The sequence below is a fragment of the Sturnira hondurensis genome, unplaced genomic scaffold, assembly GCF_014824575.4.
Source record: "Sturnira hondurensis isolate 20B ecotype Veracruz unplaced genomic scaffold, ASM1482457v3 Scaffold0022201, whole genome shotgun sequence".
NCBI lineage: Eukaryota > Metazoa > Chordata > Mammalia > Chiroptera > Phyllostomidae > Sturnira > Sturnira hondurensis.
In genome coordinates this window covers 4,095,574-4,119,528 of record NW_028094832.1, presented here as the reverse complement: position 1 = coordinate 4,119,528, position 23,955 = coordinate 4,095,574, and the positions used below count along the sequence as shown (strand labels likewise).

At 42.2% G+C, this 23,955-nt stretch overlaps 1 protein-coding gene across 7 annotated transcripts in view; it reads left to right on the top strand.

The window, feature by feature from the left end:
- UTRN (utrophin) overlaps positions 1-23,955 on the top strand; it is a 451,811-nt gene that overhangs the window by 92,956 nt on the left and 334,900 nt on the right. For all 7 annotated transcript variants that reach the window (XM_037034777.1, XM_037034776.1, XM_037034775.1 and 4 more), the window contains 7 exons: positions 10,598-10,690; positions 11,920-11,997; positions 12,350-12,442; positions 15,057-15,229; positions 17,547-17,662; positions 18,338-18,498; positions 23,045-23,314. In XM_037034777.1, coding sequence (XP_036890672.1) covers positions 10,598-10,690; positions 11,920-11,997; positions 12,350-12,442; positions 15,057-15,229; positions 17,547-17,662; positions 18,338-18,498; positions 23,045-23,314 — 984 coding nt within the window. The remainder of the gene's footprint in view (positions 1-10,597; positions 10,691-11,919; positions 11,998-12,349; positions 12,443-15,056; positions 15,230-17,546; positions 17,663-18,337; positions 18,499-23,044; positions 23,315-23,955) is intronic.

Below are 23,955 nucleotides of genomic sequence, written 5' to 3'. Positions count from 1 at the left end.
AAGAGGATCCACCTAAAACATTCACAGTGAAGAAAATGGCATTTAAAACATCAAATGGGCTTAATTCATTCCTAGGTCTGAGAATCGGGAAAGAACTTGAGAATACTGAATAATATGGATCTAGAACCATATTTTGATTTTAAATATGTATACCTATGTATGTGATAGCTAAGATAGCATTTACTGTAACTGTATATTCTTTTTGCTGTAAGTCCTTGTTGATAGGTCGAAGAGTGAGCGATGCTCGGGCGTTTGGGTATCCTGGAAAGTCACATGGTGTAAGAAAACTCAACGGTTGTTGGATTTAAAAAGTTATGTAAAAGCTCAGAAGGGAATGATTATTTAAAGGAGCTAAGAGTTAGGAAATGAAGCACTTCTTCCTGGATATGCTGCTCATTTATTTATGACCTCTAGCAAATTATTAGCCAATTTTTTCAGGTCACTTAGTTTTTATATCCTCTAGCTATGAGACACAGTTGGTCATAATTACTTGCCTCATATTGCTAAGAAATAGGCATTATTGTAAAACATTATCGAAGATTATAATTACTTAGGAATGCTAAATTAAAACCCTATTAAGTACTCCCCACTTGTGGTATCGCTGGCCTATGCTATATGTGTATTTTAAAACAGAACTGGAAATGAAGAGCATTGGCTCAGTAAGCCCACTTCATTCCACTGTCTGGTGGGTGAAGGGCGAGTGTTTTGTTCCCTGTAATTTGAGGAGCCTTCGGTTTGTTCATGGGCTGGTCTCCTGGGGGACGCAGCGAAGGTCTCTTGCTTCACTATTGGGAAATGCGTTCTGACTTTAAGCCTGCATTTTCCTTGGCTGACTTTGAGAGCTTCTCAGCTGGCAGAGCTGAGACATACAAATGGCTGAAGCTCTTTTATCAGTTTGGTGAGGCGATTCTCAAAGAAACGTTTAACACATGAAGGTCAGGAAGAGAAGGTGCAAAGTTAGAAATGCTGGACTTGTGTGGGGGCAGCTTTCTGCTTCTGCCCTTCAGAGACGAGGGCGAGCCAAGTTTTCATATAGTGACTCTTCCAAACTTGGAAATTAAGTTGATTGCACATAAAAGAAGAAATCTGGAGCATTGTACAATTTCAATGTGAAGAGCTACTCAGATGTGTTGTTCCTTTTGGAGAGAGTGGGACTTGCTTTAAAATTTTTTTTCTAATCCTCACCTAAGGATATGGTTTTTTTTTGAGAGAGAGAGGAAGGGAGGGAGGGGTGGCAAGGGAGAGAGAGAGAGAGAGAGAGAAATCTGTGTGAGAGAGAAACATTGATTGGTGCCTCAACCAGGGGTCAACCTGCAGTCTAGGTATGTGCCCTGATGGGGGATCCAAGCCCATACCTTTTGGTGTGTGGGGCGATGCTTCAACCAACTGAGCCACCTGGCCACGGCAGGACATTGCTTTCAGTGTCATCCTGTGTTCTCCTTTTTTCCTGCTAGACATTGGTGGCACACAATTAGAAGTGGCCGGAGATGTGCAGGCGATTTGCGGAGGAAGGTGTAGCAGCGGCACCCGGCAGGCGTTGCAGCCTCTGTGTAGCGGGGTGGAGGAGACCTCGCAGGCCCCCTTGTGTGCCCGTAAACTGCCTTTCCCATCGTGATTTGGGCTGGGGAGCTACACGCTGGGTCTGCCATCGATTTCTTTCCTTGAATATGTGGGTGGCAGCTCAGCTAAGTGTTTTAGGAGCTCCAACCATTCAAGTGGTTCCCTAAGAGGTTTCAGTTTATGTCTGTTCCCCAGTACCTCTCAAAAGCAAACAATAAAACGCATTCCATTTCTCTAAACAGCTTCCGGATGTATTTTGGCTGTGAGTTTGCTGGTTTCGTTTTGTTTTTATTCAATTTGATTTTTGTCTGTTTGTTTGGTTCCAAGCATTGTACTTGCAAAATGATGTTCACCTGGTTATTCTGGTAAGCACTTTTTTTTTAAGTAAAAAAAAAATTTAACATGCGTGTTTCGTATATATTGAGTACTTAATACATGATTTTGAGCCTATTAGTATTTGTGGTTGTTAAGTAAACCTGGCATTCTAGGCTGTCTTTGTAATTGATGATCAGTTTTTGGATTGATCTGTTAAGAGGAAATGACTCTGTACCCTTCAGTTGGAGGGGAGTAAGCAGAGCCACAAACCTGTGTTCTATTAAGTCCACGTGACTGCCCCACTCCCACCACCAATTTCTCCCTTCCCTTCCCTCCAGGACCCCCAGGCTCCCTCCAGTCACTAGCCAGGGCCAGCTTTGAGTAGATGCCAGGCTCATTGGTCCTTGTCCTTCAAATCCCAAATCCATCCAGCACCAAGCCCTTCCAGACCTCCTCCGGGGCACATTCAGTGCAGGCATTTTAGGCTCTGTGGTACCAGGAGAGGGCCTGAGGGAGCTGCCTGTCTCTGCTGCAGGCCTCCAGCAGGAAGGAGGAGCCCCCCCTCTTCTGACCCCCTGGGCGTCTCTCCCACAGATGCCTGTGTCTTCCACCGCCTCCTTTCAAGGGTGCTGGAAGATTCCACTCCAGAAAGACCCATGTGCATTCTGTGTTCTGCAAAACAAAAAGTAATTTTTTCTTGGAAATTATCACTGAACACATGGATCACTATAATAATCTGCCAACTGGTTCTTCTGTGCCTCACCTATCCATCCCCTTCCTTGAACTTTCTACAGAGTAGCTGGAATGATCCTAAAGTGTAAGCCTTGATTAGTACTGGGACAGGTAGGCTTGAACTAGTGTGGGCCAGTGAGCTCTGTAAACTTCTTTACAGCTCACTGTAAAGAGGTGAAAAGGTGAAGAGGTGATTGGTGAAGAGGTGGTGGTTTTGGAGGAAAGAGGCATTTTCTATTAAATGGAGATAGAAGACGCTGGACCCATTTTCCACTGTTCCTGGCCTAGGATGTGTTTAGCTCCAATGGCTGCAGGTGGCCTGCCACCCTCCCACTGGCCATGAGGGGAGCCAGCTAGGGGTGGGTTGGGGGGAGTTGACATGGTTATTGTTTTTCCTCTTGGGGAAATAAAAAAACCCTGCTAACCAAAAAGGCCTCTGTTCAATGTGGAATACAGGGAAAACACAAGTTATTGAATGCATCTCAGATGAGATGCATTCAGTCCACAAGTGCCTCAGCCTCTGGCTGCCAGGTGTGTGAGTCCCACGTAGGGGTCATTACCATTCCAGTTTTGTGAACGCTACCTCAGTAACTTTGCTTACCAAAAATCAAGGTGACAATTCTGTTACTTGCTGTAAGGCTCCCGATGCTCTGAAGGGTGTTGTCTGATCTACCTTATGTTGTGTAGTATACTATAATTCGTAAGGTGCATGCACATTTATGGCTGCGATTCCTATGTGAACACTGAGCACCTCATTGCTCTGGTGGTGATGTGGCGTCACTATTTTCCCCCGAGCTGTCCATTTCTTCAGTTTCCCTCTTCCTCCTTCTTTTCTTCTCTCCCTCCCTCGTTCCAAGCAAGCTTCTAGGTGGAATCTAGTTCAGTTCTTAAGATCTTGTGATCCCCATGAATTCTTAATGAGGATGGCTGAGAGCCCTGCGCTCAACTAATTTTCGGAACAACTGTAACACATCTTGCTGGTTTTCCTTTGTCAAGGTGTTTAAAGACCTTCATTGAACTCACTCTGCTGTCAGTCAATAGCCACACTGTTTTTATTCTTTCACCCTGGGGTTTAATATCTACAGGGTAGATAGTGAAGGTTATACAGCCTGCGTTTCCTTGGTTAAGCTATATACAGTTTATAATTGTGATGAGCCTAATTTCATCAGTTTACTTAATCTGGATTTTTAAAAAGAATCCATCATTTATTTTATATAATAATCCATATTACAAAAATTAGGTAATAGAAGAAATCCAAAGAAAAAGTTTTTCAACCAGTTTTAATTCCACTACCGAGATTTTAATAGAACATTTTTGTTGTAAACTAGTTCATGTACATTTATAAGTAAATATTAAGTACATATTATAATTAACCAAAATGACATTGTACGTAGTGTTCACTGATGCATTATTGATTTTTAAGAAAATAAAGAATTACAAGAGCCAAGAAATTTGCTACATTTTTATCAGTGGTGAGATTCGGGACTTATAAACTAATGATTCTGATTCTAAAAATGTTAAAATAAATACTAAATTGAACTACTTATTTCATTTTGAATTTTTAAAATAACCAACCCTTTGTAAAAAAGAACAGTAACTCAAAAAAAAAAACCCCAAATGAGTGAGATTATAAAATTTATGTTATCAGATGCTGGGGCATAATTTTTCAGTTGATCAGGGACATCACATTAATCTCAGGTTAATCTGAGAAGAGTGCAAATACATTATGGTATATATGCTGTGTATGTATGTGTATGTACGTATGTATGTACTGTCATAAACAGTGGGCATGGTGACTGAATTGTATAGACTGCCCTGAACCCTGCTTTAAAAATAGGTAGAGCATAGGTAAATGACAGATTGCCAAACAATGTCAAAAGTCTCAAGTTCATTATTTGTTTGTAAGAGACCATCATTAGACATTTTAGGTGTGAAAGCATTTAAAAACTTATCTGTGTACTTTTTATTACATGTAGTTATAACTTGATTACTTTTCATGAGAGTAGATAACTCAGAGGACAGATTCTGTCTCTGTGCTCTATCTATTACTTGGTGCAGATTTGGCAGAGCCCAGCCAGTTCAAAAGTCCCTCTTAATGTGCTCACTGTGTGTTATTGGTGCTGTTTGTGTCTGTTTAGACCCCGAGTTCCTTGAAGGCAGGGTCTGCGTTTGCGAGCCTGTTTGGGCAGCGTTCCACTAGCACACGCCGCAGCCGTGGCATTGACCCGTGTTCCAAATGGAATGCCTGGCTTTTTTGCAGTTGGCAGGAAGAATTAGCTCTTCATCCTTTTAAGAACTCCAAACTACACTTCCTAAATGTTATTTTCTTATTCAGTCTTTTACAGACTTTTTTCTATTATTACTATGACGGTTGCTGAAAACTTGACCTGTGATGGAAGTGATTATGAATTGGGAGCATTGAAAAAGGGGAGAAGTACCCAGTGTTAGATTAGAGACCAGAGCACAGAGGATCTTTTTCTAAAGATTATATTTATTTATTTTTAGAGAGGGGGAACGGAGCAAGAAAGGTGGGAGAAAAATATCAATGTGTGGTGCCTCTCACACGCCCCCAACTGGGACCTGGCCCACAACCCAGGCATGTGCCCTGACTGGGAATCGAACCAGTGACCCTTTGGTTCTCAGGCTGGCACTCAGTCCCCTGAGTCATACCAGCCAGGACGTGGATCTTTTGTTCGGAGTTTGGGTTGTCTTTGCCTGTAAGGGGAATCCTTTACATGTTTAGGTTAAAATAGGGACATGGCCCGATATGATCTGCAACTTAAAATTAGAGTTATTCTTACTCTGATGCAGAAGAAGAGATCAGTTGCCTCAGACTGGGGGCGTGGACTGCAGTGATGGTGGGGAGATTGTGTTTTTGGAAATGAGAGGTGGGGAGTGAGTGAAGGGGAATAATCTGGTATAACTGCTTTGGGTTTTGGTCTGAGCAGGTATAATGACTCACTGGTGTTTTACATTCAGTCATGTTCCCTGGTCTGTGGATGGTGGTGGTGCTGTGTGTGTGTGTGTGTCCGTGCATGTCCTTTCCACAGAAATTGATGTCTTTCCACAGTCCTTTCCTCAGAGGACTCAACTCTTGACTAATCTTACACTTCACCTGTATGTGGTCCATCCTGTGCAGAGATTGCTGATCGTCCCCTCTATGAGCTGTGATGCCTGCAGCCAAGATTTATTTATCTGGCACAGTGTTTTAGGAAATTACAAATATCAGGAGATTATACATATAAATTCAGATGTTCAGCTTTTTTTTGAAGAACTGGAAGCGCTAGCGCATTCCCACATGGCCACCGTTAGCTGGAACTGAACCTTAGCTGTTGCTTTGCACCTTTAAAGGTGGCCAGTTCTCCAGGTGTTCTGGGGCCCACCAGGTTTCCTCTGCTTCATTGTACCATCACATGTGCATGTCACATGTGTTTGCAGCCCCTGCCTTCCCACTGACCCGAGTTTCTGCTCATGCATTGTGCTGACAGTTTGCTTCTGTCCTCGGGCACTTTTAAAGCCAGGAGCCTCAGTGCCCCAGCTGCAGGTATTAATGTTGGTGCCTCTTCTCAAAATGGTGCTGTTAGAACTGGCGTGAAGAGAGTGCCAAGAAGTGCAGGGAAAAGGGACAAGAAGAGGCCCACCTGCAGCTCCTGCCTCTGGACTCCTCCCATGTTGCCTGTTGGATTTTTTTAAGGTTGAATGTCAGCCAGGGCTTATCTGCCTTCCACATTCACCTTTGCTCATTTGTGTTACTTTGTGTTTATTGGAAAACTGTGGAAACTCTCTCCTGTGGATGGGGAGGGCGACTTGAACTTGGCATTTCTGCAGGGCCAGGCACAAAGGAGGTTTTTGCTGCATGTTTGTCTGATTGAATTATGAAATTGTTCCCTCTGTCAGAGAAGTCTGTGCAAATATGTTTTTGCAAAGAATTAAAAATCTGAATAAGAGGTTAACAGTCAGGAAGAACGTTTTTATTTTCATTAAGCGATGACTTCTGACATTTCCAAAGTGCTTCTCAGGGCGGATCCCATGTTTAGAGCCTGTGATCCGAAAGCAGCAGCTATGCCCCAAAGCCGTGTGCCTGGGAAATAGTCTTCATTGTGAGTTCACGTACATGTGACACGCGTGTATGTTGTTGCCCTCCTTGGGAAGTCATTGAGTGTGATGCCCTCTGTTCCTCTCTCCATCCCCCCAGACTGACTAAATACTTTCTTCCCTGTGTGATGCAGTCCTGTGCCCTCATAATTGTAGTTGAAGTTTGGCACAGGCTTTGAGAACGTGAATTTGGAACCGAGCTTTGTGGCATCGGATCCTGGTTCCGACTCTCCGAGTTGTCCTGTCACCTCTCTGCCTCAGGTTCCTTATCTTAAAATACTATCATAAAGAAAATTAACACAGGAAAGCAATACATTTAAATCTCTATGAACTCCTAGAACATGTCTAAGTGGCTACTATTACTTCATTGAAGAACATTTCACATTTCTACTCTCTGCTTTGGTGTGACCCACGAGCTAAGAATGTTTTTTACATTTTTAGGTGGGTTGCAAAAAATCAAAAGAAGTATGTTGTGTTGTGATACATGGACTTTATATCAATTTCAAATTTCAGGGTCCACAAATAAAGTTTTGTTGAAACACAGTCATTATTCTCACTGGCTCACTGGTCTGTGACTGCTTTCACATTGCAACAGGGCAGAGTGTGTTTCAGTAGCGACCCGCCACCTGGCCGGCAGTGCCTCACCTGGGCACTCTCTGCACCGTCACAGCGGAGGTTTCCTGATGCCCTGCTGTGGGGCATAAAGCGCTGAGTCAGTGCACTGAGGGGGTCGCTCTCCCTGGTGTAGGCAGAATCGGCCACTGCGCATATTCTTTCCCTCCGTCTCTGGGACATTCTCTGCAATAACTTGAATTTGTTGGGCATATGTACAATAGTATTTTGTATCGGTGACCTTATGTGTGATGAGTGCGGCTGTTTTCCATGTCATTTTGGATCATACTTTGGATTCGTCTGAGCACAGCACCTTCTTTCACTCCGTCGGGGAGGAGATTCACTGGCTGCCTTCTCCCCTCTTCGGCCACCCTGCGGGTGCACGTGGGCCTTCTGAGGCACCAAATGGAACTACTCACCGATAAGACCATCACTGCAGCACGAGGGGCGAGGAAGTATTGGGAGAAGGGGACACAGCACAAAGCATATTTCTTATTCATTGCTATCAATATTTATCTGAAATTTTGAAACAGGATAAAGAAAGAGTTGTTGTTACTGTAGGGTTTCTGTTTTAAAGAGAGTAACGGCATGGATTGGTTACCCTTGCCTGACTGACTTCTAGAAAGACAGGACTGGGCCTCAGTCAACTTTGTTTCGACAGAGTGCTCCACAGGGCGTCTTTCTCAAAATTCGTTGCTCGGTAAACGAATGACTGAATGGGATGAGAGAGAGATGAAGAGTGCCTCCTCCAAAGAAATCAATGCTGCCTCTTAATTAATGCCTCCTACTTCACCACTGAGCAGTGGCGGAGCTTAGGGAAGAATCCGGTGAGTTTGCCACTGAGCTATGCCAGCTCGCGGTGCGTACCTAACACTCAGGTGGGCTTTGTGTTAGCACAGTCAGTATTTTTGAATGGGATGTATCCCTTTGTGTTGTCAATGAATGAATTCAGTACCTAGAAGTTCTTTCACTATGAAGTGGTACTACCGTGTACTCAGATTTAGAGAATACTCTTACCATCCTTCTTGGGATAAAGAAATACGTACTTTGTCTGTCTTTTCAGACATTGTTGACATTTTATGGTACCTTTATGACAGTAGAAATACTAGAGTTATATGTGTGAGATGAATGATAATATCAACTATTTATTGAACATCTGTCATCTGGTTTTTAACAGATGAGCAAATAGACACCGGAAGACCAAGTAACTTGCTCCAAGTTATATGGCAAGTCAAAGGCCTTTCTTGTCTACAGTGAGGTCATTGACAGACATTCATAATTAGTTGTAACATGGCGAAATTATAGTACTTAGTTTTATATTATCTTATTTATAAGTATACAGGAATTGGAGAAAGGGTAAATGCTGCCCAGACGTAATTCAGCTACCCTTATCATCATATCCTAAGATCCTTTCTGTGCTTAGATTGCCCTATTGGTTTCTCCTGTGAACTTGACCTATCTATATTCGTGTCTCTTTGCTCTGAGACCACAGTATGTTGCTGCAGTGTGCTTTGGTTGGAGGAGAAAGGGGGAAGGTGGGCGACTAGGGCCCCTTTGCCTTTTGCTTTCACTGAGAGCAGGCAGCAGGTTGTTCCCGAGCAGGAAACTTGCTCTTGCTCTGCCTTCTGAAGTACTCCTGCCTCTGGACCATGCCTCCTGCGTCGTGCAAATCTGTTTGTTATTGTGACCGGTATTGATAATCTCTGTGTCCCTGACACCATTGCTGCTCATGGAAATGGCAACTGGTCAGAGAAAAGCAGCTTTGCTTCAGATACCAGTGAGTCATCGTTTACTCTTTACTGGCTCGACGCTGAAAACTTTACCGTGCTTCCCTCCTTCAGCACATTTGGACTGTGGAAAAGCCACATGTTAGAAATCACCAGTTGGCAACACATTACACTGAATTGAAAATGTAATGAATCAAGAGGAGAGGGAAAAAAAGAGATGTGAAATTTCAGGAAGCCTCCAGATGGCTCCCTTTCCCCTCCTCTATTTCAAGCTCAAAATAAAAAAAAATTTTAAAGATTTTATTTATTTATCTTTAGAGGGGTAGGGAAGGAGAGAGGGAGAGAAATATCAAATTATGGTTGCCTTGTGTATGTCCAGTGCTGGGAACTGGCCTGCAACCCAGGCATGTGCCGTGACTGGGAATCAAACCAGTGACCCTTTGGTTCTCAGGCCAGCACTCAATCCACTGAGCCACACCAGCCAGGGCTCAGAGTAAAATTTTGCTTCGTGTGACTTTATGTATATGTTTTTAAAGGGAAAAGGGAAAAAGGGAAAATAATTATTGGTTACAAAATATCTTTATTATTGAAAGGAGATAAAACTATTGATCTCTGTGGAGATTTCATATTAGGAGGGAATAATTTGATACAATGGAATAGCACAATATTTATTATATTACATTTATTACATTTATAGTTTTCTAGACATTTTCATGTAGTATAAATTACTTTATCTTTACTATAACCTGTGATTTAGAAAGAGGTGAAATAGCTGACTTAGGTTCACCAGCAAATTAATGGTCAGGTCAGGGTTCAGACTGGGCTTCCTGATTCTCTGTATGGTAATTGTCCAGTTGCACACAGCCCCACAGTTCACACAGGCAGGCAGGACAGAAGCTCCCCGGGACGGGGTGGGGTTTTCTGCTTGCAGACATCGGAGGGTGTTTATTGGTGGAAGGTGGCTCTACTTACCAGTCAAGGATGAGCGTGTGGGTTTAGAATTCTATGAGCTTTGTCATGGAAAACACTGAACTGGTACTGGACTTTGACCCAGAGCCCAAAGTGTCTTAATCATTCAGAAATTAATAGCTAGAAGTGTGGACTTAGCTAGTACCTAAGAGATGAGATTTGATGATGAGAGCTGAAATTAATGTTCCCATGATGGAAAGGCAGAAAAGGCATTTCATCCCGCGGATGTCCCATGCTGCCGTCGGCGCACAGTGGGTGATGTCGGCCCATATTTTTACTGCATCTTTTTACTGTTCTTTCTCAGGACTATACACCATCATCAAGGCTTAGTGACATTCCCCTCAACTTTATTTGCTCTCTCCCTAAGAAATAATGCAGTCCACATCCTCCAGCGTAAACCATTTGTGATGAGCTTTCAGAGTTCTCTGTATTAGTATTTGTTCTTTTATACAGGGCAAACCTGAAGAAGAGCCAGCTGGTCATCTAGAATTTTTAATTAGAAAAAAATAAAACCGTTGACGTGTTTGCCAGGCACGTGTGGAATCTCTGCAGCAGAATTAACTGGTGCCGTACTGTTTCTTCTGTAGGGCGGAAAGTCTCCCATCAGTGACATGTTCACAGACCTCAAAGATGGAAGGAAGCTTCTGGATCTTCTAGAAGGCCTCACAGGAACATCATTGGTGAGAGAAGTCAGCACAGAGAACGGGCGGGTTGGGTTGTCTGCCTCTGATCGTTAGCGATTCTGGAGGACCCACTGGGGCTGCTTAAAATGTAAAAACTGAAATACGAATGTTAAAAAAAAAGGTGTTTTAATGAATTCTTTGATAAAGCAATATTTAGGCTTTCGGGGTGGGGTGCTCTATGTTTATTAAAGATAAAATTACCTTAACTGTTTATTGCTCTCAGACAGCCTAGTAGAGAATCATAAAGAAGAATGGATATGTGAAGAAGGTGTAATGTTTTGAAAAGTAGAGCATAGAGCAACACAGTTTAATGTTATTTAACAGTTATTAAAACAAGGTTTTTAAAACGATGGCATTTATTTTTCTTCAATTTTTCAATATTATCTTTATGTTTGTTTCCCCATCAAATCCTACTCCATTACTGTATATGCAAGGTACTGCATACGCTCACGGAAATAACTACTAATGAAGAAGATGCATTACACGAATACAAACTTTAACACTAGAGGTAGAATTACTGAAAACAGTTACATGGGGATGCACTCCCACAGATGAATTCCTTTCTTGCTAAAGCGTGGGGTGTCACACTGTCCCTGTTGCCTTCCAGATGGTGGGTAGGCCCTGTTGGAGAGGCGGCCGATCCCTTTTTCAGATAAGATTCCCAGGCCAGTGAGGCAGAAAGAAGCCACCCAGATCTCCTTTCCCCAGGTGGCAATTCCTGCCCCCGCAGTGGGCCCTTGTAATGCTAGCTGGAACCTGGGACAGAGCCTCTGAATGCCCCCTGCTGTGCCCACACTAGTGCAGTAGGAGGTGACAGGACTGCGAATCTTCCTGCCTCCAGACCAATTTAGACAAAAGGGGCTTTGACCCCCGAATGTGTTTGCACATTAGAATCACCAGGGAATTCTGAAAGTTCCAAACCTGGGCTATCCCCAGACTCACTAAGTCACAGTCTGTGGGAGTGGGGTAGACAGAGGCGGTAGCATTTTTGGCAGCCCCCTAGGAGAATTCAGTGCACAGACGAGCTAGGGAACTACCACGTTAAGATGTTGTCAAGTGGGATCTGTCAACACTAGTCCGCATGTGACCTGAGCCACTGGCTAGAGCTCCTGGCACAAAGGGGGCTCTCCATGCCGAGCTGCTGGCCTCTGTCCATCTCAAAGCCGTGGTTTTGTCAGATTGCAGCGGAGGGACTGTCTCACTTGACTTTGTGTTTTGTTTTCCAGCCGAAGGAACGGGGATCCACGAGGGTACATGCTTTAAATAATGTCAACAGAGTGCTGCAGGTTTTGCATCAGAACAACGTGAGTGTGCGTGTGTGTGTGTGTGACTCTGGGGTTCTCCTGAGCCATCGGGATTATCTGTTGTTGAAACCAGCTACCTGCTCTGTGTGTTGGCATCCGCTAATTTTTGAAAACATTTTTCTTAGGAATCTTGAACCTTTTCTATGAATGAAGGATAGTTGTGCTTTTTTAAAAAAAATTACTGATCTAGGGTATAATTGATATAGTTTGGGGATTTAAGTTTATCCGGTTTCTCTAAAATGCAATTTCTCTCCTTATCTCCTTGTATTGCTGTCCAGATAGGCCAAAACAATGCCCTGGGCTTCTGTGGAGAAATTGTCTTAACCCTGTTTTCCCCCATTTGTTTTATTAGGTGGATCTGGTGAATATAGGAGGGACTGACATTGTAGATGGCAATCACAAGCTGACTCTGGGGTTGCTTTGGAGCATCATTTTGCACTGGCAGGTGGGAAATTTTCCGTCACTTAATAGAAATGAAAACTGTATCATTTGTGTGTTAGTGTGCTAGGGCCGCCCACACGAAGTGCCACACACTGGGTGGCCTCCGCGATTCTGGAGGTTACAAACCTGACATCAAGGTGTCCGCAGGGTGGTTTTTTCTGGAGGCTCTGTCCTTGGCTTGTACAAGGAAGGCCCCTTTCCCCTTTGTCCCCTCGTGGCCTCCCCCTGTGTGTGCCCTTGTCCTAATCTTTTCTTCTTCCGCCGAGATACCCATCACATGAGATGAGGGTCCCCCAAATGACCTCAGTTTACCTTAATTGCCCCTTTAAAGACCTGTGTCCAAATTCATTTACATTGTGAGGTACTGGGAGTTAGGACTTCAACACAGGCATGTTGTGGGAGAGACAGTTCAACCCCTAACAATTTGGAATGGGAAAGACTGTGAAATGGCTCTGTTTTTCCTGGCGCAGAAGAAAGAGTCTTTTTTAAAATATTGAATTTAAAAATTTCAGACTTATCAAAACATTGCAAGAATAGCTCAGAGAATTCCCAGGCACCTTTGACTCAGATTCCCCAAATGTTAGCAATTATTTCCTCTCTCTTTTTCTCTTCCCATAAATATTTCACTGTGTATTTTCCAAAAACAAAATTGTTCTCCGAAACACACAGAATTCTCTTTCACAACTACAATATAGTACCATAGTATAAAATGTATACTATATCATTAATATTTCGAATTTATCATTTCTCTTTCATCGTCTTTAATGTGGAATAGTGTCTGAGTCTTTTTCTGTGCTTTATATTGATGTTTCTGAAGAGTATTGGACAGTTACTTTGTAGGATGTACCTTCATGTGAGTTTGGCTGATGTTTTCTCGTGATGGATTCAAGTTGCTAATTTGGGCAGGAGCGCCACAAAAGTGACGCTGGCATCTCAGTGCACCACCCCAGAGAGCCTTTTCTGTCCATGTTTTTTCTGGTGGTGTTAATTTCATCTTTCGGGTAATGCGGTGTCTCCATGGTAACATGACTGCCCTACATTATTAAACAATATCTTGTGAGAAATACTTTGAGACTGTGTAAATATTCAGCTGTGTATCAAATTTTTGTCCATTAGTTGTAAGACCCATTCATAATCCTTACCTGATCACTTATTATTATGGTGCTTGGCAGGTAGTGACTTTCCCTTTTTTTTTTAATTTTTAAAATTTATTTATTTTAATTGTTGCTCAAGGAGAGTTTTCTGTCTTTTACTCCCATCCCAGCTTACCGCCCCAGGGCTCCCTACCTCCCTACCATTTCCACCACCCCCCCCTTAGTTTTTGTCCGTGTGTCCTTTATACTTGTTCCTGTGAATCCTTCCCCTTTCCCCCTGAAATTCTCTCCTCTCTCCCCTCTGGTCACTGTCAGCCTGCTCTCTATTTCAGTGTCTTTGGTTATATTTTGATTGCCTGTTTGTTCTGTTGTTTAGCTTCCTGTTAAAGGTGAGATCATATGGTATTTGTCTTTCACTGCCTGGCTTATTTCACTCAGCATAATGCTTTCCAGTTCTATCCATACTGTTGCAAAGGGTAGGAGCTCTTTCTTTCTTTCTGCTGCATAGAATTCCATTGTGTAAATGTACCATAGTTTTTGAATCCATTCATTTACTGATGGGCTCCTAGGTTGCTTCCAACACTTGGCTATTATAAATTGTGCTGCTATGAACATTGGGGTGCATAGGTTCTTTTGGATTGGTGTTTCAGGGTTCTTAGGTTATAATCCTAGCAGTGGAATTGCTGGGTCAAAAGGCAGATCCATTTTTAGTTTTCTTAGAAAATTCCATACTGTTTTCCATAGTGGTTGTACCAGTCTGCAATCCCACCAACAGTGAACTAGGGTCCCCTTTTCTCCACAACCTCTCCACCACTTCTTGTTTGTTGTATTGTTTATGATGACCATTCTGACTGGTGTAAAGTGGTATCTCATTGTGGTTTTAATTTAATGTCATTGTTCCTTCTATGTTTTATTAATTGGCTTTCTACTTGTAAGGAAGAGCTTTTCTTTGTCTCCTGTTTTTTTTTGCCTATTTTTATCTATCTTTTCATTCCTTCTTTCATTCATTGTACACTGTGTACACTCAGATTTTTACTTATTTAGTAGGTTATAATTGTTTGCTACAGTTATTTTGATACTTAAATTATTCTAGGTTCGGCCCATGTAATTTCCTTTAAATCAGCTCTTGTATTCTTTTGATATACCCACATCATTCTTTGAGCAGTTCCTTAAAACACATGTATTACTTTGGAATAATAATGTGAAATTTAGTTCTTTATTGTAGTCAGGAAAGGTATTTCATTCTAATGTTTATTGTAACCAAACCAGTGTAAGTATTGTTTAAGATATAGTAAATATGGCAATGTATAAAGGTGAGATAAAAATCACCTCCAGATTTATGTTAGCACCACAACATAATCACTGTTTAAAAGGCACTTACCTTTCTGGTGTTTAAAGGAAAATTTGAAATAGACTGATTACCACTGACCTGATCCGTAGAGGTAATTACTGTGCTAGCCTGCCTTCAAGGGCTTGATGGCACTACCTGTGTTAAGTGCTGGCGGGCATGTCTCTCTGATGCAGGTGAAGGGTGTCATGAAAGATGTCATGTCAGACTTGCAGCAGACAAACAGCGAGAAGACCCTGCTGAGCTGGGTGCGCCAGTCCACCAGGCCGTACAGCCAAGTCAACGTCCTCAACTTCACCACCAGCTGGACAGATGGGCTCGCCTTTAATGCCCTGCTCCACCGACATAAGTGAGACGCGACTGTACTTAGCCGTGGGCTTTCCAAATTTATATCTCCTCCTTCCCTCCCTTGTGACTGCTCCCTAACGCCCCTTGCCCACTCCCTCCCCTGCTCTCCTTTCCGCACACATTCCACAGGAACGTTAAGGAAAGAACTATAATGGAAGAACACTACTAATCAAGTCTTTGTTCTGTAGGACTTAAATGGCACGGTGCAGTGTCCATGGTTCCTTGTACATATTTATAAGTTAAGAAATGTAAAATAATCTACATAGTTCAATCCCACTCATTCAGCACTAACCAGTAATATATGCAAAGTATTGTGCTAGTATGCATTCCTATACCAAAGGGAAAATTCTATAAATTCGATGCAATCCCAGTTAAATATAGAAAACAATTTTTTTCATGAAACGCGTAAACAGATACTAATTATATGAAAAACCAAAGGCCAGAGAAGACCCAGTGCCCTTGTGAAGAAGAACAAGGCTGAAGTATTGTACTTCTCAAACAGAAACTAAACCTAATTATGAAGCTACATTAATTAAAATAATGTAGTACTATAAATAAATACGGTAATATAATTATAGGCTGAACCACACAGCATTCCTGGCGCTTGACCGTTTTAAACATACAGGGTAACAATGGCAGTTTCATACTTCAACCTAACAGAATAAAGGGCTCAGAAACAGCTGTGTCCTGATCTGCAACTGAACTGATGTTGCAGATTAATAGATGGCATGGGACAGCTGGCTGCCCCTATGTAAGTAACGGAATTGGAGCCTTACCTCGCCATACCCACAGATAAATTTCAGGCGTATCAAGGACTGAAATGTGAGACAAAATTTGTTACGTGTTTTATTGCTATTTTAAATTATTTATTGTCTCAAGGTTTGTTTCTTGTATATTCTTTGCGGATACATAAAAATATAATTGACATTTCTACACCTTTGATGTAGAAACTTGTTAAAATTTTTACAAATTTTAAATTTGTTTCTGTAGTTTTAAAAAGCATTTTTTGGTAGACTGTCCATGAATTATAATAGTTTCCCACCCTCCCCTCCCCTCCCCTCATTTGTGACTTGTCCTTCAATACAATATTGATTTGAATGGGGGATCTGAACAGAATATTTTGTTTTGATAATGAAGGGGATGGTTTAATGTTTCACCTTAAGAATGATATTTGCTGTAGCTTTTGGGGTATACTTTCTATCTGGATAAAGAACTCCCATACCCAACCTTTTTCCCACTTTATCAGTTTAGAGAAGTTACCCTCTCTTCTTAGTTGGTCAAGATATGTAGTCAGAAAGCTTGAATTTAAGCCAACACTTTTTCCCATTGATTACTTAACTGATTCAATGAGTATGTTTGTAGGGCCTTCTCTGTGTTAGGCACAGGGCAAATAGCAGAGAACAAAACAGGCAAAAATCCCTGTCCTCATGGAGTTTATGTTCAAATAGAGGGAGGCAGACAATATTAAAAGATGAAAATGTAAGTTGTATAGCATAAATAAATGGTAAACACGCTGAGGAAAATACATACCAGTTAAGAGGGGAGGCCAGTGTGCGCCGTGGCGTGAGTAGGGGAGCAACGGGAGACGAGGCAGACAGGGAGCTGGGGTGGGGTGGGCAAGGCACGTCCCAGGAGGCGGGCGTGTTGAGGTGCAGGAGCAGATAGTGTGCAAAAAAGATGATCAACTTAGGGTAAGTCGGAGCAGCAGTGACGTCCGGTTTTCAGAATTAAAAGAAAATCCAGACGGAAATGAAATAATAGACAGCAGTAGTATTGAGCGGGGCGACTGGGGGGACATTCTGTCCCAGCCTCTGTGGAATCTATCCTGTGAATAGATTAAAGCTGGGGTTTCTGTTTGGCTAATCCTGGTCGTTCGATAAGGGAGTCAGTCCATTAATGTTAATTGTGGTCATTGATGTACTCAGGTGCGTTCGTCATTTTTTTATCAGTTATTTTGAGCTTTTTATTTCTCTTTTCTGTATTTTTTCTTTCTTCTATTAATAGTTTCTCCATACCCTTTTTCCCTTCACTATTTGGGAAATCTATATCATTTCTAGTCTTTTGGTGGTTACTCCAGACAACTTAACAGGCATCACCTTTAACCAATGTAAGAACTTTAGAATGTTTTCTCCATTGTTTTCATATTTGTAAGTTACTTTGAAATATGTATTTGGCAAGTCTTTGGGATATAAAGTTAAACTTTTCAATTTAAGCTCAAACAGAAAAAATCTAAAACTGAAATGCTTTAGATGATAACAATGACCACGTCATTTCACATGTTTTATCTTCATTGCCTTTTGTGTGCACGGTGTTTCCAGACCCGATCTCTTCAGCTGGGATAGAGTTGTCAACATGGCCCCGATTGAGAGGCTCGAACATGCCTTCAGCAAGGCTCAAACTTACTTGGGAATTGAAAAGCTCTTAGATCCCGAAGGTATTGTTTGGTGTTTAATTTCAGCCTTGATTTTTGCTTTGTAATTTTGGATACTTAAAGAGCAGTGTTTTCTTTAAAAGTTTTACAGAATGAATAATGAAAATTGAGTAGTGTTCTTACTTTTGAGACATGGTGCAAGTTGTTTAATTGCAAAGTCATTGGTACTTTGGTACTTAACAGTTTGTGGGATCCTTTAGGAGGAAATTTAGTCACATCATTGGAGAATAGTTATTTGATACAGTGTAAGCTTTCAAGGAAAATGTAATTATTAGATAAACCAACGGGTATTTGGTTTATTTTATTTAATACGTTTTAGTATAGCTTCTTATATATGATATGAAAACTTTAGTTACACATGTTGCAAATTTGAATTCTAGACTTATTTCCATAATGTGAATAAAACCTGTCATTATCTTAAATGGTAGCTTATCTTTGAGCATTTGGAGGAAGCTTTTGGGAATGACTTTTAAGAAATGGGATACTGGATAAAAAGAAGAAACTGTCTGAGCCTTTGTCTCACCCATTATTTTTTGAAATAGAGACTTACTGTATTGTAGAGCTCGTGTCCTTGTACTGTGAACGGGCACCGAGGACAGTTATTTCATGTCTGCTGTCGAGCTGTTCGCGTATTGTGGACACCTAATTGAGCTGGCCTTTGTTTTCTCCCACTTCCAGATGTTGCTGTTCAGCTTCCTGACAAGAAGTCCATAATCATGTATTTAACGTCTCTGTTCGAGGTGCTGCCGCAGCAGGTCACTATAGATGCCGTCCGCGAGGTGGAGACTCTCCCGAGGAAATACAGGAAAGAATGTGAGGAAGGCGATATTAACGCGCAGGTAGAGGTCCATTTTCACTGCAATGCTTGACTTGCCATGTTTGTTTTCTTGTAGGTACTAGATAAAAACACTGTTAGGGGATTTTTTTTTCTTGCCTGGGGACACCTTGGTTTGTCTGCTGACATAAGCCTCCAAAGTCTGGTTTATCAGTCAGCATGTTGTCACATGTCACACACATGTAATGGAAAACTGTAGCTCGGCTGACTGTTTAAGAAGGAGATACGTTATTTCACACAATGAGGGGTCCGGGCTGTGACTATGCCACCGTGTGATGTGCACCCGATGTTTTCCTGTCACTTGGTCATCTTTTTCATCACTGTTGTTTTGACCAGGTTTTTCTCATGTCAGCCTAGCTTTGTTCTCAGGGCTAATTTCCTTTTTTTTCCTTTTGCCTCTAACAAAAAGATTTTTACTATTTCATTTTTCACAAAGACTATCAAAAGACAAGCTTTATTTTCCTTTTTATTTAGGAAGAATAATTGACAATATGTTACTTGGTCAGTTTTTCACTTAAAGGCTTGTAATGATTTAATTCATGGGATATAAATGAGTGTCCTCCACGCCCACCACCAAGAGATATAAATAAAGTCACGAATTTTTCTTCCTGGATTTTCCTGCCTTGAATTAGTCCATATTTTACCTCACTCTGTCTTAGTCTCATCAGTCCCCTTAATTCATGAGGAGACAATCTTTACAGTTGGGTGAGACTCTAAAAAGTCTATTGGTCCAACATGTCAGCAATCTCGGCCTGCACATGAATTTCAAAATGGTAAGAAATACATTTTAGAGAGGTGGAAAGCGTGGGCCTTGACGCTTAAATTTCGTTCCTGCTCCTCCTTGATTTGGGTTGGTTACTTACCCTCTCATCTGTATAAAATCACCCACTTCATAAAGACAATGAACTCTAAGTGTCTAAAGGAACATCAGTAAGCCCTCCATAAGCAGCAGCTGTCATTAGTATAATTTCTCCTCAGTGTGTCTTGGCGTTATTGTTCATTCTCTCTCAATAAGTTCCCGTTTAAACATGTTAGTTAATTCTCCTATAGTGATGACAATGGTCTTGAATTGGCATGGCATCTTTTTTTACCTTTTCCAAGGTTCAGAGAACTCATTTCAAAATATTTTTGCATAGTAGGTACCAATCCTTTTAACTTCTTCATCTCAAAAATAGCATGATTTATAGGAAAAGAACAAACTTATGGAGGAAAAGAGGCAAGAGATAGGGCCAGATTGTGAACCTAGGGCTCCTCTTAGTAGTTTAGAAAAATCAATGATACCGAGGAATAGCTGTAATTCTTCACAATTGGCTGAAAAAAAAAATGCTGAGAAGCATTTGTTTCTAGTGGTGCAGTTATTACCCTTCATTAATGATGTAACCTTTTATGTGGCTCAGAAGTTGCATTTTGGTTTGAGTCTTTTCCTTATGGGGTTGGGCTCCATTTATTAGAAAGCTGGGGCATTTTACTTCTTCTAGTTAAGGCCATTCTCTCTGAAGAAGGAAGGCGATTTCATTTGCTCTTCATGATGCGTAGATAAAATGATCACTTCCGTTTAGGGCTCATGGTGGCATGATAAGAATTGTAGAAGCCATTTGCTGTTTGATTAAGAACAAGCATATTATTAACATTAACCTCTTCATTTGTTGTGCTCTCATTAGTGCCTTAGAGATTGCATTAAGCTAATTGGAGAAATAAAGTGTGGTCCAGTTTTAATCACTTGTCTTTGACAGAGCTTGCCACCTGATATTTTGCAATGAATGCTAGTAGCCAGACTCTCCCTCTTTCTACAAATGTGCTGTGGAACATTAGGTGGTCAGCAAGTAGTTCTTCCATTTCTCCTTAAATTAATGTCTCAATTGAAAGTCTCCTCATGTGTTTAAATGAATAACTTCTGAACATTTGCACTTAGATGGTGCCTTCCAATCGTCTTCTCTCACTTCGGTAGAACCCAGTGCTTCTCTCTGTGACCTTTGGCTTGTCACTCACTAGGTTCCTGGTTCTTGGATGTCCTCATTAGAGCATAGAGGTTTGGTATGAAAGCTCTCCAGGGCTATGTTGGCTGTACAGTTGCAGAATTTGAAGTCCAGAACTTAACTCATTTTTCCTGCTCTGTCTTTGGCAGCATCAGTCTCCTAATTACCCAGTGTTTCCTGTGTGTGCACATGGATCCATTTCTTTTAACCTCCTGCATACAGTTTACCGGTTCTGTTGGTTTCTTCCTCTAGAACGTCTCTGGTGTGTGTTTTCTTTCTGTTCCAACCTTCATGCTAACTAAAGACCGCATCTTCTCTTGTCATTTACAATACCCAGCCTACCTCCCAAGTTCATCTCAGGCACTGCTCTGCAGTCATGGTGGACTTCTCCCTCCCCTTCCTCCAGATTCCTGTCCGTGTGGGTTTCTGTCCGTGAAATGCTCCTTCACCCACTGTTTGCCTGGCAAGCTTCCAGTCTTAACTCAGTTTCAATGGAACTTTTTCAGAGATGTCTTCCCCGATTAACTTATTCAAATCCAACCCTACACACACTTACACACACACACACACTCACTCCTTCAGTTTCCTGCTGTGACAGTGGTTTTGTAAACTATGCTAAGAATTTTAAATTGCATCTTATAGCAGTGGGGAGGCGGTGAAAGATTTTAAGTGGGGAGGTCTTGTGCTGTCATTACACGTCCCAGAGATGGTTCTGGCGGCCGAGTAAGAGGTGGGTTGTAGCGGCGGGAGAGTGGGCAGCTACAGGAAGGAGATGGCGGTAAGCAGGTTAGCAGCCCGCGGTCCTGAGGACAGATGGTGGTGCTTATGGTCTGGATGGTTTGGAGATGCATTTTGAAGGTAGGACTTGCTGACATATTAGATGTGAGAGGTGAACGAAAGACTCGAGAAACCACAGCTGGCTCCCTGGTTCTTAGCTAGAGGAGTTAAATACATCAAGGAGCCATTTACTGAAATAAGAAACCTTAGGGGAGAATAAATTTGGGGGGAAAATAAGGGTAAATGTAGACATGGCTGATAAGCCTTTGAGACATTGAAGTGAAGATGTTCAGGTAGTTGGGCACAGACATTTGGAATTTAGGATCAGATACATAAAGGCAAACATCCGGGGGATATAGGTGGATCTTTAAATCCAATGGGAGTGAATGAAACCACTCAGACTCAGTATGCAAAGAGGAGATACAAGGGCCCAGGACTTCCTGTGGAGGAGGTTCATTACTTGTAGGTTGGCTACTGAACCAGGAGGAAAACCAAAGTGGCGTCCCTGAGGCTGGGGAAGGAGGGCGTCGTGAGGGTGGGGCGTCCGGCCATGTACACGCAGTGCTGCTGGGAGCTTCAGTGGGGACGAGGGGATCGCGTCTGGTCTGCTTGGAGCGGTTCTGGTTTCTGTGTGTTGTCCTAGTCCTGCTCTTACAGAAATGTTCTACCTGGTTGTCTAATTACACGGTCACCCTTAAGACGATGCTAGAAAAGTGGATTTGCCCATGGGAAGGTTATTGGTGGCATTGGCAAAGGCCTTTTCAGTTGAGTGGCAGGGACCAATACCAAATCTGAAAGGAATGGTAATGAATTGTTAGATACATGAGCATTTCTGTGTGTTTGGGATTTGTAAACATTGTGGATGAGAGGAGATTAAGTGGAAATAGGCTGTAGGAGCATTTAAAGAATTTTAAAGAAGAGACAGACGAACAAAAGAGAGTTTATCTGATTATAAGATTTTAAAGTATATAAGAAAGTATTCCATTGAGGTAAATATATTCCCATGGGCTTTGGGGGGAAAAAAAAGGCCCAGCAATTAAACTAGAGGGTAACTGCCTCCAGAAAATAGCATCAGCAGCCTGTATGTGTGGCTGCCTTTCAGCAAAAATGCATTTCAGCAAAAGCAGTTTAACTAGGGTCAAAGGAGAGCTCTTTTAAAAAAATTTGTATTTATTTATTTATCTTTAGAAGGGAAGGGAAGGAGAGAGGGAGAGAAATATCAATGTATGGTTGCTTCTCATGCATCCCCTGCTGGGAACTGGCCCGCAACCCAGGCATGTGCCCTGACTGGGAATCGAACCTCGATCTTTTGGTTCGCAGGCCCGCACTCAATCCACTGAGCTACACCAGCCAGAGCAGGAGAGTTCTAATCTTTGTCTCTTTCTCCTTAACTTATGTTTATCCTTTAAGGCCCAACATGATTCTCTGTGAAACTTTCCTATTTTAGCCATTGCTGAACTCAAATAGCATCTCTTGTTGGAACCATGGAGTTTATAATTTTGCTAATAGCCATTTCCCTTTTGTTCAGAAGTGATTGATGTGGGTTGCTTGTTTCTTCCTGATCATGTCGTGGTCCCCACAAGCACAGGGCACGCGAGTGCGTGCTGCTTCTACACCCCGTCCTCCACTTCATTAACGCTTTCTCCCGGCTCCGGCCGCACACCTGGCTCCTAAGAGCTGGCAGGTACCTGAGGCACAGTGGGTTCTTCCCACCTGCGCGTTCTCCATAGTGTGTCTCTGTGGAACACGCTCTCATCTTCACGGCACTGGTGGATTCTCTTGGCTTTGTTTTCCCAGAGCCCAGCGCCGGAGCAGGAGCACGGGAGTCCCCGGGCTGAGACCCCCAGCACCGTCACCGAGGTCGACATGGATCTGGACGGCTACCAGACAGCCCTGGAGGACGTGCTGACCTGGTTGCTTTCTGCCGAGGACACGTTCCAGGAGCAGGATGAGATCTCTGATGATGTGGAAGTGACCTGGTTGCTTTCTGCCGAGGACACGTTCCAGGAGCAGGATGAGATCTCTGATGATGTGGAAGAAGTCAAAGACCAGTTTGCCACCCACGAAGTAAATAGTCTGACACTGATGGGTTAACTCTGTCCACCAACGTGCCTGTGCCTTATCAGGGGGTCTGCCCCAATATGTACGTGTACTGAATTCTGCCACACAGGAAGGTCGTGGCATATTTTAGGGCTTGTGATAGTGAAATAGGACTTTGTTACAAAGTTGGTGTGGTGATTAACTGTGCATTGGAATTAGATTTCAGATTTCAGTCTTAACTGTAACTTGTACATTCCGTGGAGCCCCTGACAGAAGCCAGTGCATAGTACTGCTAGTTTCTGAAGTGTAAAGTTACAGTAAACACATACAATGGCTAATCAGTACACCAAGCCTTTAGATTTGCAGTGTTCCCCAGGAAGTGATTATTTTTGTTTATTGTACGATTAAGCAAATCTCATATCCAGTGTTCATGTATAATTTTATATAATGAAAATTTGCTACTATTTTGAGGATATATTAGGTATATTACACTGTAGTGAATGATTATATGGACACTTCTTATTGATTAAGTAGGTTTTTTTTGTGTGTGTGTGCTGGTATGTTAATTGACAGGTCTTACTTGCTGTTTAGGTTTGCAAATAATAAAAGTTGTCATATTCTTTAAGCTGTTCCTTTTGGGTGAGCATGTCGATTTACTTATTTTCACT